Source organism: Syngnathus scovelli, chromosome 5 (assembly GCF_024217435.2).
Source record: "Syngnathus scovelli strain Florida chromosome 5, RoL_Ssco_1.2, whole genome shotgun sequence".
NCBI classification, from domain to species: Eukaryota; Metazoa; Chordata; class Actinopteri; order Syngnathiformes; family Syngnathidae; genus Syngnathus; species Syngnathus scovelli.
The window spans coordinates 472,104-487,971 of record NC_090851.1 but is presented as its reverse complement, the minus strand read 5'-3'; the positions used below and the strand labels follow the sequence as shown (position 1 = coordinate 487,971).

General features: G+C 56.6%; 1 protein-coding gene across 14 annotated transcripts in view; it reads left to right on the top strand.

Annotated features, from left to right (window-relative positions):
• Window positions 1-5,314: 5,314 nt before the first annotated feature.
• Window positions 5,315-15,868, top strand: part of cacna1ab (calcium channel, voltage-dependent, P/Q type, alpha 1A subunit, b) — a 34,123-nt gene continuing 23,569 nt past the window's right edge. For 3 of the 14 annotated variants that reach the window (XR_011086910.1, XM_049720577.2, XM_068650865.1), the window contains exons 1-24: window positions 5,316-6,235; window positions 6,310-6,449; window positions 9,095-9,186; window positions 9,254-9,406; window positions 9,481-9,668; window positions 10,120-10,223; window positions 10,295-10,410; window positions 10,492-10,536; window positions 10,622-10,687; window positions 10,861-11,058; window positions 11,144-11,256; window positions 11,375-11,487; window positions 11,680-11,811; window positions 11,888-11,960; window positions 12,125-12,245; window positions 12,345-12,412; window positions 12,489-12,595; window positions 12,897-13,053; window positions 13,272-13,828; window positions 13,931-14,250; window positions 14,322-14,454; window positions 14,522-14,651; window positions 14,726-14,785; window positions 14,890-14,996. Coding sequence is in view for 13 of the 14 variants with exons in the window: in XM_049720577.2 (XP_049576534.1) it covers window positions 6,017-6,235; window positions 6,310-6,449; window positions 9,095-9,186; window positions 9,254-9,406; window positions 9,481-9,668; window positions 10,120-10,223; window positions 10,295-10,410; window positions 10,492-10,536; window positions 10,622-10,687; window positions 10,861-11,058; window positions 11,144-11,256; window positions 11,375-11,487; window positions 11,680-11,811; window positions 11,888-11,960; window positions 12,125-12,245; window positions 12,345-12,412; window positions 12,489-12,595; window positions 12,897-13,053; window positions 13,272-13,828; window positions 13,931-14,250; window positions 14,322-14,454; window positions 14,522-14,651; window positions 14,726-14,785; window positions 14,890-14,996 (3,512 nt within the window). In the remaining variant the exon portion in view is untranslated. Of the gene's footprint in view, window positions 6,236-6,309; window positions 6,450-9,094; window positions 9,187-9,253; window positions 9,407-9,480; window positions 9,669-10,119; window positions 10,224-10,294; window positions 10,411-10,491; window positions 10,537-10,621; window positions 10,688-10,860; window positions 11,059-11,143; window positions 11,257-11,374; window positions 11,488-11,679; window positions 11,812-11,887; window positions 11,961-12,124; window positions 12,246-12,344; window positions 12,413-12,488; window positions 12,596-12,896; window positions 13,054-13,271; window positions 13,829-13,930; window positions 14,251-14,321; window positions 14,455-14,521; window positions 14,652-14,725; window positions 14,786-14,889; window positions 14,997-15,868 lie in introns of all 14 variants that reach the window. The other 11 variants (XM_049720580.2, XM_068650866.1, XM_049720574.2 and 8 more) reach the window with 6 other exon arrangements.

Sequence of the window (15,868 nt, the reverse complement as noted above, 5' to 3'; positions counted from 1 at the left end):
CCTGTCTGCGCCGCTTGATGGAGCAAATCAATTTCAAAAAAGTCACTCGCCACTGATGACTGTTGATTTCCCACAGTTAGGAAAAAAAAAACCCAACAACAACAAGAACTTGAAATCAAATGTCTGATGTTAACCACAGTAGATATAAAAAGTCTGCACACCCCTGTTCAAAAACCAAATGTCATTTATTCTGCAATTAGCATCGGCCACCCAAAAACTGAATGGAAAGCATTTTCGGCACGTACGCACGCACGCACGCACACAAAGCAAGATGATCCTTTAAATCATTTCTTATAGCCAACGTTTATTGGACCACACCCCTGGCTTCTAAGAATGCCATTTTTGTCACCAGCAAAAGCCAAATGCCTTTATTTTGGGGTGCTTGCAGGAAAGGCCAGTGGGCGAGGGGCGGAGGCGATGGGGGTGCCCCCCCCCCCCCTCCCTCCCTCCCTCCCTCCCTCGCCGCGCGCGTTGCCAGGTCTGTCCGCCGCTCTGCGCGGCGCTCGCCCTGCTTTTGTCAGCTCAGATGCTGAGCGAGCGCGCGCGCGCGCACCGCCAACACGACAGCCCCCGCGAGTGCAGAAGAAGAAGAAACTGATTGAAAGGGGGCTTGAGGGGAGAAAAAAGGGAAGCAGCCAGCCAGCCAGCCAGCCAGCCAGCCAGCCAGCCAGCCAGCCAGCCAGCCAGCCAGCCAGCCAGCCAGCCAGCCAGCCAGCTTGTGGTCCGAGGAGCGATGGCGCTGGGCTGGGCTGGGGGCTGCCTCCTCCGTGCACCTTTTGGCGGCAGAGGAGGATGAAGACGAGCGCCTCGACGCTCCTTTTTCCCCTCGTTGAGGACCATGTCCTCCTCCGTTCGGTCTCTGGCCAGGATTCCGCTTCCTCCCTGCGTTATGGATTATAAATGATCCTGGCCAAGGAGTTTCTACTTGCACGAGGAGGAGGAGCAGAAAGACCAAGAGGTGAGGAGATTTGAGCGCCCGAGCAATCACGCCCAAAAAGCGACGCCTCGGTGCTGGGGAGGAGGAGGAGGAGGAAAAAGAAGTGGGGGGGTGCCGCACTGTCCATCATCAAACATCAACAAATGTCAGCAGGCTTTTGGGGAAGCCCCCCAGCCGGCGTAAGCCGACTGGCGCGGCAACATTGCGGATATTTGCCAGGCACGCCGTCGATCAATTATTAAAACGCTCCTCAGCTTTTGCCGATTTTTTTTTTTTTCCAAATTTCTTTCCCCCCTCTTCTTGCACAGAGAAGTGAGAGAATGAAATAAACGAGGGGGTGGTGGCAGATAGGGGTACGCCGACCGACGGGGGGGAACCAACTGCGGATGCTGTTGGGATGCGGTAGGCTGCTGAGAGAAGGGGGAGGAGGTGGGGGAAGGACAGCGACGCAGTCTCCCGCACGAGTGGAGATGATCATCTATGCAGCCAGCAAATGGAGTTGATTTGCGTTGTATTTTTGATTTTTTTTGAAGTAGCTCTGGTCATTAAGCGCCGTTGATAAAGCGCCTCCCCGCCCACCCGCATGGAGGTGTCCCCCCGCAACCGCGTCTGGAGCGAGAGGACGAGGCCGCTAGTTCTCCTCCGAGCTTCCTTCTAACCTCCGGCCTTGGCTGTCTGCAGAATGGCGCGCTACGGGGACGAGCTCCCCAACAGGTACGGAGGAGGCCAAGGTGGACCGGCAGGAGGCAGCGGCGGCGGCGGGCCGGGAGGAGCCGGCGGCGGCGGCGGGCGAGGGGGCAGCCGCCAAGGGGGGCCCCCCGGGGCGCAACGCATGTACAAGCAGTCCATGGCCCAGAGGGCCCGGACCATGGCACTGTACAACCCCATCCCCGTGCGGCAGAGCTGCCTGACCGTCAACCGCTCGCTCTTCCTCTTCAGCGAGGACAACCTGGTGAGGAAGTACGCCAAGAAGATCACCGAGTGGCCATATCCTTTCAAAATGGGCCGCCCTCTCGCGTCTGGAATTTGCTCCCGGTCAAAGTTGCCGCTTGCCGAGTCAGGTTTGGGCCGCTTCTTTCCAAAAGTTTTTCCTGGCTTTTTTTTTTTTTTCTTCTTTTCTTCTTCTCTCTCCGCGGCGGCAGGGGCATGCCTTGGTTTGGGCCCAATATGCGTGCTTCATTGGTTTGGGCCCAAAAACGTCTCCTTGCCCCGTGTGCTCGTCTGGCTTCCAAAAACCGCTCCACCTGCACTTGCAGGTTTGCAAAACGCCGTTTATCACGGGTGTCAAAGTCAAGCCCCGGCCGGGGGCCTGCTACGGCCCGTCGCATCATTTTATGTGGCCTGCCAAGACTCATTTTCCAGTAGTAAATTTTCAAATTGTCTTCACCTAACAAATACCGACATTACGAGCAATTTTCATGAATCTTTTGAAGCTATTTGAACCGTTTTTCTTACTAGTCTCTGATTCCAAAACGAGTAACCTATACTGTATATCAAAGACGTTGCCAGTCATAATGGCCCTCTGAGGGAAACGATGACGACAGACAATGCGGCCCGCGACATAAAAATGACTTTGACACCACTGCCGTATAACCTCGAGGGGCGTCCAAAGTCTCCCTCAATCGTTGTTAGCCGAAACGGCGGGCGGGCGGGCGGCGCCTAGCAACGGCGCGCTTCAGTGTGGCGCCCGCCGCATGTTGTAGTAAATGGCATGATGTCAGCGTGCGCAACGATGCAACTTTTTCAACACGGAGTATTTAGCTTGGACCTGGCAGTGAATTGCGTGTGCGCGCGGGCGCGTGCCGGCGCTGTTCATAGCCAGCGGCGGAGCTTGAGTGCTGATGTCAGCACTGGGCTGAGAGGGAGGAAATGAGTCCGCTCTCTAATTACTCGTGACCATATAAGGAAGCGGCCCGCCGGCCCGCCAGCCGGCTGCCCGGCCCCGGTGGGGGAAAAAAAAAAAAAAGAAGAAAAAAGAGAAAGATTGAATTGTCAGGACAGGAGCGGTCGGAACATTCTGTCGTCTGGGAAAAGTACAAAATGTAATTAGTTGTATGTGAAAGTTGATTTGTGACTTGAGGGAGTTCCAGATGACGTTGCGGCCCGTAACCTAGCGCGGCGCGGCGCGGCGCCGCCGTTGAGAAATAGCGCCATCTTCTTGATGTCTGCTGCTGCGTGAATGCAACATGGCTGCCTGGCTTGAGCTCGCACGACCCTCTGGTGTATTGCGACCACCACCTCGATTCTGGAACCAAACAGAGATCACGCGCCGTAGCAAACAAGTTATTACACGCTAAGCTAGATGCTAACGACACGGCTATGCTAAACCACACGAGTGCGTGTGCGTGCAGGTGCACGTGTGCGTGCGTGCGTGTGCGTGCTCATGTTGGCAGATATCAAAGGAGACATTTGGTGTGTTTGCGCTCCAGTGGGCAATGCACACACACACACACACAAAGTGTCATCATCGGGTGCACCCCGCTCGCTCGCGTATGATCCAGTCACGATGATTCCCGTTACTAATCGGCTCAGTTGCTATGGAAACTACACTCTAGTGCACACGCTAGTGTGTGTGTGCGTGTGTGTGTGTGTGTGTGGGACGTGCGTTTGTTCAAATGTTGCCTGCTATTTTACGACACCGAGCATCCCTTTCCAGTCGCATCATGCAAGTTTTTTCTCATTCAGTTTGTGATGGGCAACAGCAAAATCATATCCTTCCTGTACGCGATGGCGGTGACGACCTGAGTGTGCGACGTGACTCACGAGGCCACGGCCCTCAAAGAAGCACGTCCTCGTATTGGTCGTGTTTTACTATTTTGACCAAAAGTCACATTGGAACAAGTCAGCGGTTGATGGCGTTTTACGCAAAGAATCCCACGAGAGGCTGCGATTGCCCAGCGGCCCGCCCGTTTGCATCGTCAGCGCTCCGCCACTCAGGCTAACGTGTCACTTGGCCCAGACGGCGGCGAATTGGCCCTGTCACTCGCTGGGGGGGGGGGGGGAGTTTGAGGTCAGCAAGGCTGTCAATCATGACCGCGTCCCGGCGGGCAAAGACGCTGAGGAGGATGAAATGAAGACGAGGGGAGGAAGGAGAAGATGGATAAGTGACACTTTAATTAGTTAACGCTCGGCCGCCGGGCTTTCAGCAACGACTTTTACGGCGCGATGGGCTCCGAGCGTCGATACGTCCGACGCTCGGCCTTACGGACGTTCTTGACGATTGGCTCCGTTCCTTCGCCTGCCTGCATCGTCACGCGTGCTCTTTTGGGACCCGGCCAGGTCAGAGGTCATCTGTTGGCGCTGGCGAATTCTCAGGCCTGGCTTTGCTCGTTATTGTGTGCTACTGTTTTCCCCCACCCACCAATTAGCACGTTGGCATTTTGCGTGCAAGAGACCAAGAAAACCTTGAGCTTGAAACTACTGGTGAAGTATGTGCTGCACAAAGAGAACCCCCCCCCCCCCCCCCCCAACAATAATTAGACTCTTAAATCCTTCTGGACTGAGGAGCCGCACGCTTGGCCTAATTATTTTGAGCTCACCTGGGAAGCGTCGAGATGACCAAGCGGAGATTCCCGCTCGCCCCTGGCTCGTAACGCGGATTTAACGTTAGCGTGCGGAATGACGGCGCTGATGTCGGCGACCCAGCTCGGCGGAAAATGGATTAAAAATGAAAAGAGGGAGGATGGCAGAGCTTAGAGCGATAAAGGCGTTCGCAACACGCTAAGCGCTTTAATCATTTAAGCTTGTTGGAATTCTGCGTTTGCGCCCAAAACAGATGAGCTCTTTGCGGAAGCTGGAGGCTAACTTTTTTTCTTTCTTTCTTCCTTTCTTTCTTAAATTGAGAAGCCAATTTCACTTGGCAACGTTGGCCAACATGTCTGTCATGAGTAGCGCCACGAGTTGGAACAACCCACGCCCCCAAAGACTCAGGTCAAGTCAGCCATTTTGGCCATGATCCAAATGTTTCAAAAACAATGTTGGATTTGCGTGCTAAACGTTTGGACGTATTTGCATGAGTGACATGAAAATCGCACAAAACAAAAATGGCCGCCCGTGACGTCCAAACGCTTTTCATGAGACAAATGGTTCGAAAATAGTTTTTGTTTCCCCATCTCAAAGAGTTTTCTTTTCGCTTGTAGTTCATATGAAGGTGTTGGATGGACTGTTTTCCTGGCATGTGAACCGGGCGGGCTGTGCAGACAATTTAAAAAGCCTTGACGGATTCACTGGCTTGATGAGTCACCGCCGCGGCATTGTATGCATGCACATGGAGCGCCTGCGTGCATACGTGCGTGCGTACGTGCGTGCGTGCGTGCGTGCGTGCATGCCTTATGTCCAAGGTGCTGATGTCCCTGCTGGCCATCTCTCGCGGACGCTACGGCGGTGGAGGGAGGGCGGGCATGAATGAAGAAAGTCGTGCACGCGCGGGGGCGCATGCACGCACGCACGCGTGCACGCAGTGCCGCGGCTGTGTTACCTCCTGCTTTCAGCAGCTTGTTAGGCCAGCAGAGTGGCTCGTGAATAATAGATGCTAAAGCAAGCTAGCAAGCATGTCGCGCAGGCACACGCGATTGAAGGAGGGAATGAAAATCAAGAGCACCGCAAGCTTCTCATCTGGCCCTGGCCCCGGCCCCGGCCCCGCTTGTTAGCATCTAAGCTGTCTCATCCTGTCACGTCCAACATCCTCGGGCCGGGCCGTCGGGTCAGCGTCACCTTGACGTCTGGTACGCGCGCGTGCTAAGCTAACAGGCTAATGACTGAGCAATTAGGCGCAGACTTGATCTGTCTGGATGTATCCAGTCACGCCAGCGCCTCCGGCGCCCATGACTCAGGCACGGACACGGACTCGCACATTTTCCACACGTCACAACAAAACTTTTGGATGCTGGTTCTGTGCGCTCGTGTGGAAAAGAATTCTTGATCGGGAGTCCGCCATTTTGCTTTTGATTGTGGTTTGGAGATTGGTTTGGCACCTTTGTCTTGTCCAGTAGCGCCTCCACCATTTTGGAGCCCCGGAATTCGCTGGACAATGTGAAATGTGCTCGCTCGCTGGGCATGGCAGGATAAAGCTAGCTAAAGATGTTTCTGTTGATGACTGACTGCAAGGCGAGTGTCCTTCCTTCACCCCCAACCCCACCCGACCCGACCCGACCCGCCCGCGTCAGCGTTTTTGGCCTTAACCCGAGCGGCACTCCTTTCGAGTGGATGATCCTCACCACCATCATCGCCAACTGCATCGTGCTGGCACTGGAGCAGCACCTGCCCGACGACGACAAGACGCCGCTGTCCGAGCGACTGGTAAGGCCTGCAAACGGTCGGCCGTTTTGCTAGGCGGCTGGCTGCCCTTGACTCGCTTGCCCCCCGCCCCGCAGGAGGACACGGAACCTTACTTCATCGCCATCTTCTGCTTCGAGTCGGGCATCAAGATACTGGCGCTGGGCTTTGCGCTGCACAAGGGCTCGTACCTGCGCAACGGCTGGAACGTCATGGACTTTGTGGTGGTGCTCACCGGGTGAGTTGGCTCCGTGCCGGGGGGTCGTCGTCGTCATTTGCGTCAGTCAGCCCGTCGTATCGCCACTCCATGCGTTTGTTCTCTTTGTTAGGTTTGAACTTCCCAAATAAATCCCGTTGTCGAGCGCACGTGTCCCTATTCGGAAAGCGTCGCCGTGATTTTGCGACCTCTCGCTTCGTCAAAGTTCCAAAAAGATTGGAAATTGCAAATCTACCGTAGACTTGAAATGTTTTCTTCAATTTCGGACACTTTCATCAAAACTGTTTGCATCGTCTTTGGATGCTGCGTAACGTCAAGGCAATATGAGGCCAGACGCTCCTCATCCAAAGTGAGCAAAAGACTCAGGAAGGGAAGAAGAAGAAGAAATCCTATCCAGTTCCTCATTTTTCATTCTTTCTCTTTCTTGTGCTTTGAATTGCTCCTTTCGTTGCCCGCCAGCTTGATTCTGTTGCGCGAGTGTGCGTCTTTGTTGCGTGATCTAAATATGGTGGCCCAGGAGAGAAGCGGGCAGGATGGTGGAAGGGAACGAGATTTGTCAGGGGAGCCGCCCGCATAGCTTTGACACAGCGTGACGGCCGGGCCGGGCCGGGCAGGGCCGCGCACCTCTAATGAGGACCCAGCGTGTACGCACGCGCACACGCCCCCTCAGCGGCTCAGTGATCTGAGCGACGCCGCGGGAAGCGTCCACCGGGCCAAAGTGAAATGTCAACTCGGCCAGGGGGACACGGGAGCGGGGCGGCGCGGCGCTTACGATTGTCGCTTTGGCAACGGCTCCGAAAAGCAATCTTTGGACCGTGTAGAACGAGCAAGATGCTAAGCTAGGCTAAGCTAAAAGCGGGGGGCGGCACTGCGACCTTTTTCGTTGCGTCGGGAGCCATTTCAAGCTACAATTGGGCCTTGGAGCGAGCGCGTAAATAACACTGCGAGGAAGAGGAGGCTGGCTGAGGAAGAGTGCATGGAACAGGATGGAAGGGGGGAGGAGCCAGTGATGGATGGAGAGCATCTGAGGAAGGAGGCCAGGCAAAGATGGGGGAGGGCGCCAGTGCTGCAGTAACCTGCTTTTGCCTGCTTCTCGTGAGCTCCAGCCTGACACGCGCACACGCACGCAAGCGCACGCACACGCACACTCTCCAAAGGGAGTCAGTCGCACACTTCCTATGCGTGGCCAATTTATGGACCTTCATGTTTATTCAGAAGAGAACGTTGCAGCCGGCAGGCAAGTCTTTTTTAGGATTTGGTGTTTGGGTGATGTTTTGCTGGCTTTGCGTGGCCCAATTGTACAACTTTTTGCTGATTGGCAGCGTCTCGCATGTCCTAAAGTTGAGGCCGGCCCGTTGGCTCGTGGTTTCTGGGTTTCTCACGTGGGCAGCCAAACAAAAATGGACATCCTTAAGTAACCCTTCACTGGGCCAAAGTGTGAATAACTTCGGTCCGAGGGGTTGCCGTGGCTACGGTGGCCCGGGACGCGACGTCCGGCAAAATGAGGTCAGGGAGGAGAAGAAAGGACGAGAACCGGGCTGCAAATTGTCCCTTTGCCATCACTTCAATTAGCTTTATTGCTCGCCGGTCGGCTCCTCCTCCCCTCTCGGCTAAAAGCTTGCAGTTTGCGCAAAGCGGCCAGCTTGCCGCTTTTGGGCCAACGCTTCCTGTTGTGGAGGCTGCGTGCCGTTGCCACCCACAGAATCTCCTAAAAGAATCCCCCCAAATGGTCAGCCAGCTTTAATGCCCCAATTAGACAAAAGAGATTCGTTTCAACTTGGATTGGATGGAACCTTTTCCAGCTTGATGCCCCAACTCTATCAAAACCGGATGCCCTGAGGTTCTGTTTAATTTCAGCCACGGTGTTCTGGAGACTTTTTAGCGTGGCATCACTTTGCCTGTCTCGCCCTACGTTCACTCTGAAAGCGACAGTAGGTGGCGCTTCGGCCACGTCTCCGTTAGGGAACAGGCTGACGACAGGAGGTGTGCGTGCGTGCGTGCGTGCGTGCGTGCGTGCGTGCGTGCGCGCGTGCGCGCTCGCGCGCTGGGCTGAGCTCAGCAGTAATGGCCGAGTGAGAAAATGAAGAGGACGGAGAATGCGGTCGGGAGCGGCAGAGTGCTTCCGCCCCGTGAAAGCTTTGCGAAGACACGCCCAAGTCTTCCTTCCTTTCAGTCCCGCTCGGCCGGCGGAGCACGAAGGGCGCCATCAAACGGTTGGCAAGCCCATCGTTTGATTGACGCGTGTTCATTTTTGAAAAACGAAATGCATGAGACTCATTTATGGACCTTGTCAGCCGTTGTGGCTATGTGCGTGGTGGATGCGCTGCTCACGCTAGTCCGAGAAAAAAAAGTAAAGTCAATAAAATCCACGGCTCGGGGACCCCGCTTCCTTCCTGTCGTCGTTGCCACGGCGATGGCCAAATTCCATCAATGAGCCCGGGCCGCGTTGCCGTGGTAACTCAAGAGCAGGCCGGTTACCGTGGAAACGCGGGGAGAGGACTCGATGGTTGCCGTGGCAACGGAGACACGAAGCGGGGAGAGACCTGGCCCACGGAAGGTAGCGAGGGAGTGACGATCGTTAATTGTATTCTAGCTTTATTTCTTGTTTAGGTTTGAAAACGGCATGAGTCAATGGCAAATCATTCCGGCGTCATCTTTTCCAACAGCATTTTATCGTCTCTGCGCTCTTACATCGACCTGCGGACGCTGCGAGCCGTGCGGGTGCTGCGGCCGCTCAAACTGGTGTCGGGAATTCCCAGTAAGTCTCGTTGGCGTCGGAGGGGAGGCTCCCTCCTGCTGGACGCGTTGTGCCGTCTGTCCTCCAGGCCTGCAGGTGGTGCTCAAGTCCATCATGAAGGCCATGATCCCGCTGCTGCAGATCGGCCTGCTGCTCTTCGTGGCCATCCTGATGTTCGCCATCATCGGCCTGGAGTTCTACATGGGCAAGTTCCACACCACCTGCTACGACGACTTCACGGGTGAGCCTCGGTTCGCTTCGCCTGGAGAGCAGTCGCGGGCGGGGTTGATTGCATTTTCTGCATTTTGCGGCCAGGTGAGATCGTGGACAAGGTTCCGTGCGGCACCAAGTTGCCGTCCAGGCTGTGCCCCAACGGCACCACCTGTCGCGACGGCTGGATCGGGCCCAACTACGGCATCACGCAGTTTGACAACATCCTGTTTGCCGTCCTCACCGTCTTCCAGTGCATCACCATGGAGGGCTGGACCGAGATGCTCTACTACGTGAGTGATACCAAACTGCTGATTCTCCAAATGGCTTCTTTTTTTTTTTTTTTTGTCGCCGCCACCACCACCACCTCATTCATGAACCGGCCACACGAACGACGTCGTTCTTCCCGAGCGCGTGCTCCTCTTTTCATCTCTTTTGGCCCTTCCCCCGTCCGCTTCTATTTTGAACATCTCACGCTCTGAGGGACGGAGACCGACCTCGGTCCGATTAAAGTTTAATAGCGCTCGGCGCCGCACAACCCGAACGAGGGAAAAGGACCACCCTGACGACGGGGCCCAAAAAGACCGAATCGGGGCCAACGATCCTCGGGTGGATTTGACGGGACCGAAATCGGGTGGTTTTGATTGGCTTTTTTTGGGGGGGACAAGTCGGGTCGAGCGGTTCCCAACTTTTGGCTTCCGTTTGGCCCACGTGTCGTCTCTCAACGAAGCATGTTTTGCTTAGAGCAACGACGTGGAGGGCAGCGCCTGGAACTGGATGTACTACATCCCGCTCATCATCATCGGCTCTTTCTTCATGCTCAACCTGGTGCTGGGCGTCCTCTCCGGGTAGGCCTCGCCTCTTCGTAGCCGGCCCGACTGGCGGCGCTTAACGTGCGCTCGCTTCCCGCCGAGCCCAGCGAGTTTGCCAAAGAGCGAGAACGCGTGGAGAACCGCAGCGAGTTCCTCAAGCTGCGGCGGCAGCAGCAGATCGAGCGCGAGCTCAACGGCTATCTGGAGTGGATCTGCAAAGCGGGTCAGTGGCGCGCCGTGCCAGCCAAACGCCACGCCGCCGACCCTCTCTGACCTCTCTGACCTCTCGCTCCTTCCTTCGCAGAGGAGGTGATCCTGGCCGAGGAGGACGGCGCCGGCAGCTTCGACGGTGACTGGCGCTCGTGGCGTTGCGCCGCGTGCGGGAAGAGACCGTGTGAACCAGCGCTCTGCTCTGCTCTGCTCTGCTCTGCTAGGTTCCCGCCGCCGCCCGCCCATGAAGTCCAAGAACAACAAGACGGAGCTGCTCAACGCCGAGGAAGGTGAGAAAGACAGAGAGGCGGAGAGACAGGCAGACAGACAGACAGACACAGACAGACAGACAGACAGACAGACTGAGAGGCAGACAGACAGACAGACAGACAGACAGACAGACAGACAGCGGGAAGGCCGGCTGCTCCGTCCGGACTAACGGGCGACGGGCCGTGTGGCTCAGGCTTCGCCCGCTCCAGCATCAAGAGCGGCAAAGACGGCTCGGGCTACGGCAAGAAGGAGAAACGTCTGCGCTTCTTCATCCGCAAGATGGTCAAGACGCAAGCCTTCTACTGGACCGTCCTGTGCCTGGTGGGCCTCAACACCATGTGCGTGGCGGCCGTGCACTACGACCAGCCCGAGCTGCTCTCCGACTTCCTGTGTGAGTTGTCGGCCCGGCGGCGGCCCAGCGGCGGCCTTCTGGCTTCCGCTGGCCGTCGACAAAATGTTCTTTTCTCCCCGTGCAGTCTATGCAGAGTTTATTTTCCTGGGTTTGTTCATGTCTGAGATGCTGATCAAGATGTACGGGCTTGGCATTCAGCCCTACTTCCACTCCTCCTTCAACTGCTTTGATTGTGTGGTGAGCGCGCACACACACGCGCACACATGCACACGCACACACACACGCACGCCCCCCCCCCCCCCCCCCCCCCCCCCCTACACACACACACATTGTAAGCACTGCTATTTGCACACAGGTGATCATGGGCAGCATCTTTGAGGTGATATGGGCCACCATCAAGCCAGGCACGTCTTTCGGGATCAGCGTCTTGCGAGCGCTGAGACTTTTGAGAATCTTCAAGGTCACCAAGTGAGTGGACACCTCACAGCTTGTGCTTTGATTAGGATCTCAAAGTTCAGGATCAAGCAGATATTTGGGTTCCGGTGAGGCTTTGTAAGTTCCGAACTGCTTGTGGTTCCTCGCAGTGGTTTTTGGGTCCTGTCCCGCCTTTGTCTCTGCTCGTGAACTCGCTCTGGGTCTCCTTTGTTGCTTTTTGTTCAGGTACTGGGCTCCGCTGCGCAACCTGGTGGTGTCCCTGCTCAATTCCATGAAGTCCATCGTCAGCTTGCTCTTCCTCCTCTTTCTCTTCATCGTGGTCTTCGCCCTGCTGGGCATGCAGCTCTTCGGCGGACAGTCGGTGCTCTCGCGTAAACGCGCCGGCGGGCTCGCTTTGACGCGGCCTCTTCCGACCGCCTTGTGCCCTCCTCAGGTTCAACTTTGAAGACGGAACGCCACCTACCAACTTTGACACTTTTGCGGCGGCCATCATGACGGTGTTTCAGGTAAGGAACTCGTTCATTTTCAGCTCTTTAGCCGACGTACAAAATCGTCAGGTAAGCTTGTCGGTGAAATTTGAGCATCTAAGCAACTGGGAGGGGGCGGAGCCTCCAGCGGCCCAGAAGGCGAAGCCCTCTTTGAGTGACACCTTCTGGGGTGTGTCGCGCAGATCCTGACGGGAGAGGACTGGAACATGGTCATGTACGACGGCATAGAGTCTCAAGGGGGCGTCAACGACAAGGGGATGATCTTCTCCATTTTCTTCATCGTCCTCACCCTCTTCGGCAACTGTATCCGCTCTGTTTTTCGTTTGGGCGAAATGGCGCACGACAAAAAGCGTACCGGCCCCCCCCTCGGCTTGAAGCGATCCCTAACTCGGCGCACCTCAGACACGCTGCTCAACGTCTTCTTGGCCATCGCCGTGGACAACCTTGCCAACGCTCAGGAGCTCACCAAGGTCAGCAGCAGCAGCAGCAGCGCTCAGCGAGCGCTCCAAAACGGCGGCCTCACCCTCAAAACGCTTCTCGCGGCAGGACGAGGAGGAGCAAGAGGAGGCGGCCAATCAGAAGACGGCGCTGCAGAAGGCCAAAGAGGTGGCCGAGGTCAGCCCGCTTTCGGCCGCCAATCTCTCCATCGCCGCGTGAGTAGACGGGTAGCCTCATCACGGGCTGGGCTGGGCTGGGCTGGGCTCGCCCGCCGCCCGCCACTGCCGCCCGACAACTCTCGGATGTTGGGCTCCGGGCTGACGCTTGCGGACGAACCCGAAACGAGCGCCCCACCTGGCCTTCGTCTTTTCAAGCACAACAACCTTTCCTTTCCACTCGTTTTGACGCTCGCGGCGTACGTACTACGTCCATCTTGAAAGTTCAGCCCGCAGCCAAACGTCCCCGAGCCGTTTTGCGTGTGTCCAGTCCGTAAATGTGGACGCGTGTGCGCCGCAGTAAAGAGCAGCAGAAGAATCACGCCAAGCCGGGCGGCAAGTCGGTGTGGGAGCAGCGCACCAGCGAGATCCGCCGGCAGAACCTGATGACCAGCCGAGAGGCGCTTTACAACGAGCTGGAGCAGGACGATTGGAAGGTGGGAGGCGAGGGAGACGAGGTGAGGACTCCATCCCTGAAGCTAGCTAGCCAGCTAGCGAGCTAGCTGGCTAGCTAGCTAGTTGGTGCCCAAATGCTACATGGGAAGCCGGTGCTGCATTCGGTGCCATTGACGGTTCGAGACGTCAACGATTGCGTTGGCAGTCAATGAGATCAAGTGGGACACAGCCCAAGGTGGGCGGGCAAGCTTTCTCATCCCAGCTGGCGCTTCTCTCCCAGGTGTCCTTTGCGCGGAAAGGCCACGGAGACATGAAAACCCACTTGGACCGCCCCCTGGTGGTCAACCCGCAGGACAACCGCAACAACAACACCAACAAGACTCCTCCAGGCCAGCTGCCCCTGGACCAGGAATACCGACAGCAGGACCTTGACCGCACCCACCGCGCCGCCCCCCCCCACCACCACCACCATCATCATCACCACCACCACCACCACCGTCACCACCACCATCACCACCAGAGGGTGCCAGAACCGCCCGACCGGGAGCAACCGGCGGCGGGGGACGACGTGGGCCCAGAAGCCGGCGACCGGGAGGGGCAGCGGCCGGAGGAGAGGCACGGACACAGGGGCCACCGGGGCCACCGGCGCAGGAACCGCGAGGGTTGCGGCGAGGGCAACGACGAGCACCGCAGAGCCCGGCGTCACTGCAAGGGCGAGCCCGCCAGGAGGCGCGGGTCCAAGGGAGCCCAGGCGGACGGAGAAGACAGCGAGGGCCGCAAGGCCAGGCGCCATCGTCACGGCAATCAGGAAAGAAGCGGAGGACATCGCTCCAGAAAGTCAGTGGATGGACCTTTGCTGTTGTCTGAGTTGGATGACTTTTGATGAGCTGGATTGGCGACGCTTGAACGCCATTGGCTCGTGTGATTGCTTGCATTCAGGCTGACGCTCACGCCGCCGCCGTCGCCTCCTCCTTCTCTGGGTTCCGCCAGGGAGCAGCAGGGCGCCGGTCCCAGCCTGTCCACCACGCGGCCCATCCGGCAAGACGAGGAGGACCTGGACAACTTGCGCAACAGCAGCAAGCTGGCCAGTCGGCCGCAGCACGTCAACAACCCGCTCAAGCGCTGCGCCGCCGCCGACACCCACGCCCTCCTGCGCAGCATGGACAGCCTGATCCTCAGCAGCATGGCTAAGCCGGACTACACCGGCGTGGACCTGCCGCCCGTCTACCCTTACCCGTCGACCAACGCCGTCCTGCAAGGTCAGTATGTGTTTTTGCCGTGCGCGCAAACCACACAACGCTCCCGAACGCCCCCCCCCCCCCCCCCACAGTCAACAAGAACGCCAACACGGAGCCGAAGAAGAACGAGGAGAAGAAGGACAACAGCGACGAGGATGGCGACGAGGACGGCCCCAAGCCCATGCCGCCTTTCAGCTCTTGCTTCATCTTGTCCACCACCAACCCGTGAGTGACGGCCAAAACGTCTTGTGGGCGGGGCCTGGCGCCTGTTGACCTTTGGTGGCCTCTCCAGCTTCAGGAGGTGCTGCCACTACATCCTCACCCTGAAATACTTTGAGTTCAGCATCCTGTCCGTCATCGCCATGAGTAGCATCGCGCTGGCGGCCGAGGACCCGGTGTCGCCGGACTCGCCGCAAAACAACGTAAGCGTCGGCGCCGCGAGTCCGCTCGCCGATTTCGCCGTCTAACTGGTGCCTTTCCTTCACGCTGTCCTCAGGTGCTGCGCTACTTTGACTACGTCTTCACCGGCGTGTTCACGTTTGAAATGCTCATCAAGGTACAACGATGCGGCTTTTCCTGCCTTTTATCCTGCAAGCATAAGCGATTGCGTTGTCATGACGACCGACCGACTGACCGCCGGACGTGCTGTGTGCGCTCCAGATGGTGGTTCTGGGCCTGTTCCTCCATCAAGGCTCCTACTTCCGCGACTTGTGGAACATTCTGGACTTTATAGTGGTTAGTGGTGCGCTGGTGGCCTTCGCCTTCACGTAAGTAACTTCCTCCCCCCTCCCCTCCCCTTTCCTCCGCCATCACGTTCACCGCACGCCACACACACCCTGCCCTCAAATGTCCGCTTTGGTGAAGCACATCACAACACTGATCCACTTCCTCCTCCAAATGCGCTCTCTCTCTCTCTCTCTCTCTCTCTCTCTCTCTCTCTCTCTCTCTCTCTCTCTCTCTCTCGCTGTCTCTCTCTCTGTCTCGCTCTCTTTCCGCTGCCACCTTCAGTTATCATTTTGTGTAGACCACACAGATTTCTGCCAAGGCTTGAGTTGCCCAAATCAAATGTTAATTTAGGTTTAATTGACAAGCTATGTTTCTTTTAGTGTGGAAAAACTCGAAACAAAAAAAATCTTATTTTTGCAATTTCCCCTCCAGTCCTGCGGGTGGTGGTAATGGGCATCACTCTGCATTTCAAAACTAGCAAAGACCTCAAGGGAGAGGTCACAAGCTTGTGTATTTTTCTTGTCATAAAACCAAATGATGTGTAGTCAAAACAAGGACGTTTAGTGAAAAAAATGCATTGAATTATATTTCATAATTTTGTTGTAGTTGGTTAAACCTCTTGTTCGCAAATGAAACACAAACACGCCTTGGCAGAGGTGCTTTGCGTTTGGCCATCAAGATCTTCAGGGGGGAGCCTTAAGCCTCTTCAGTCACAATTTGTGTCTAATCCGTGGAACCACGACTTGCTCTCCAAACGCTCTCCCCCACCAACGCCGCTACGATTTTCCCGCCTAGCAAGCCGTGAGTCATCCCGTTCTATCTTTTTGCATTTATTGACATCACATGACATGACTTCACTTCTCCATTTGGCCCCTCGCTCTCTCTCTCTCTCTCTCTCTCTCTCTCTCTCTAT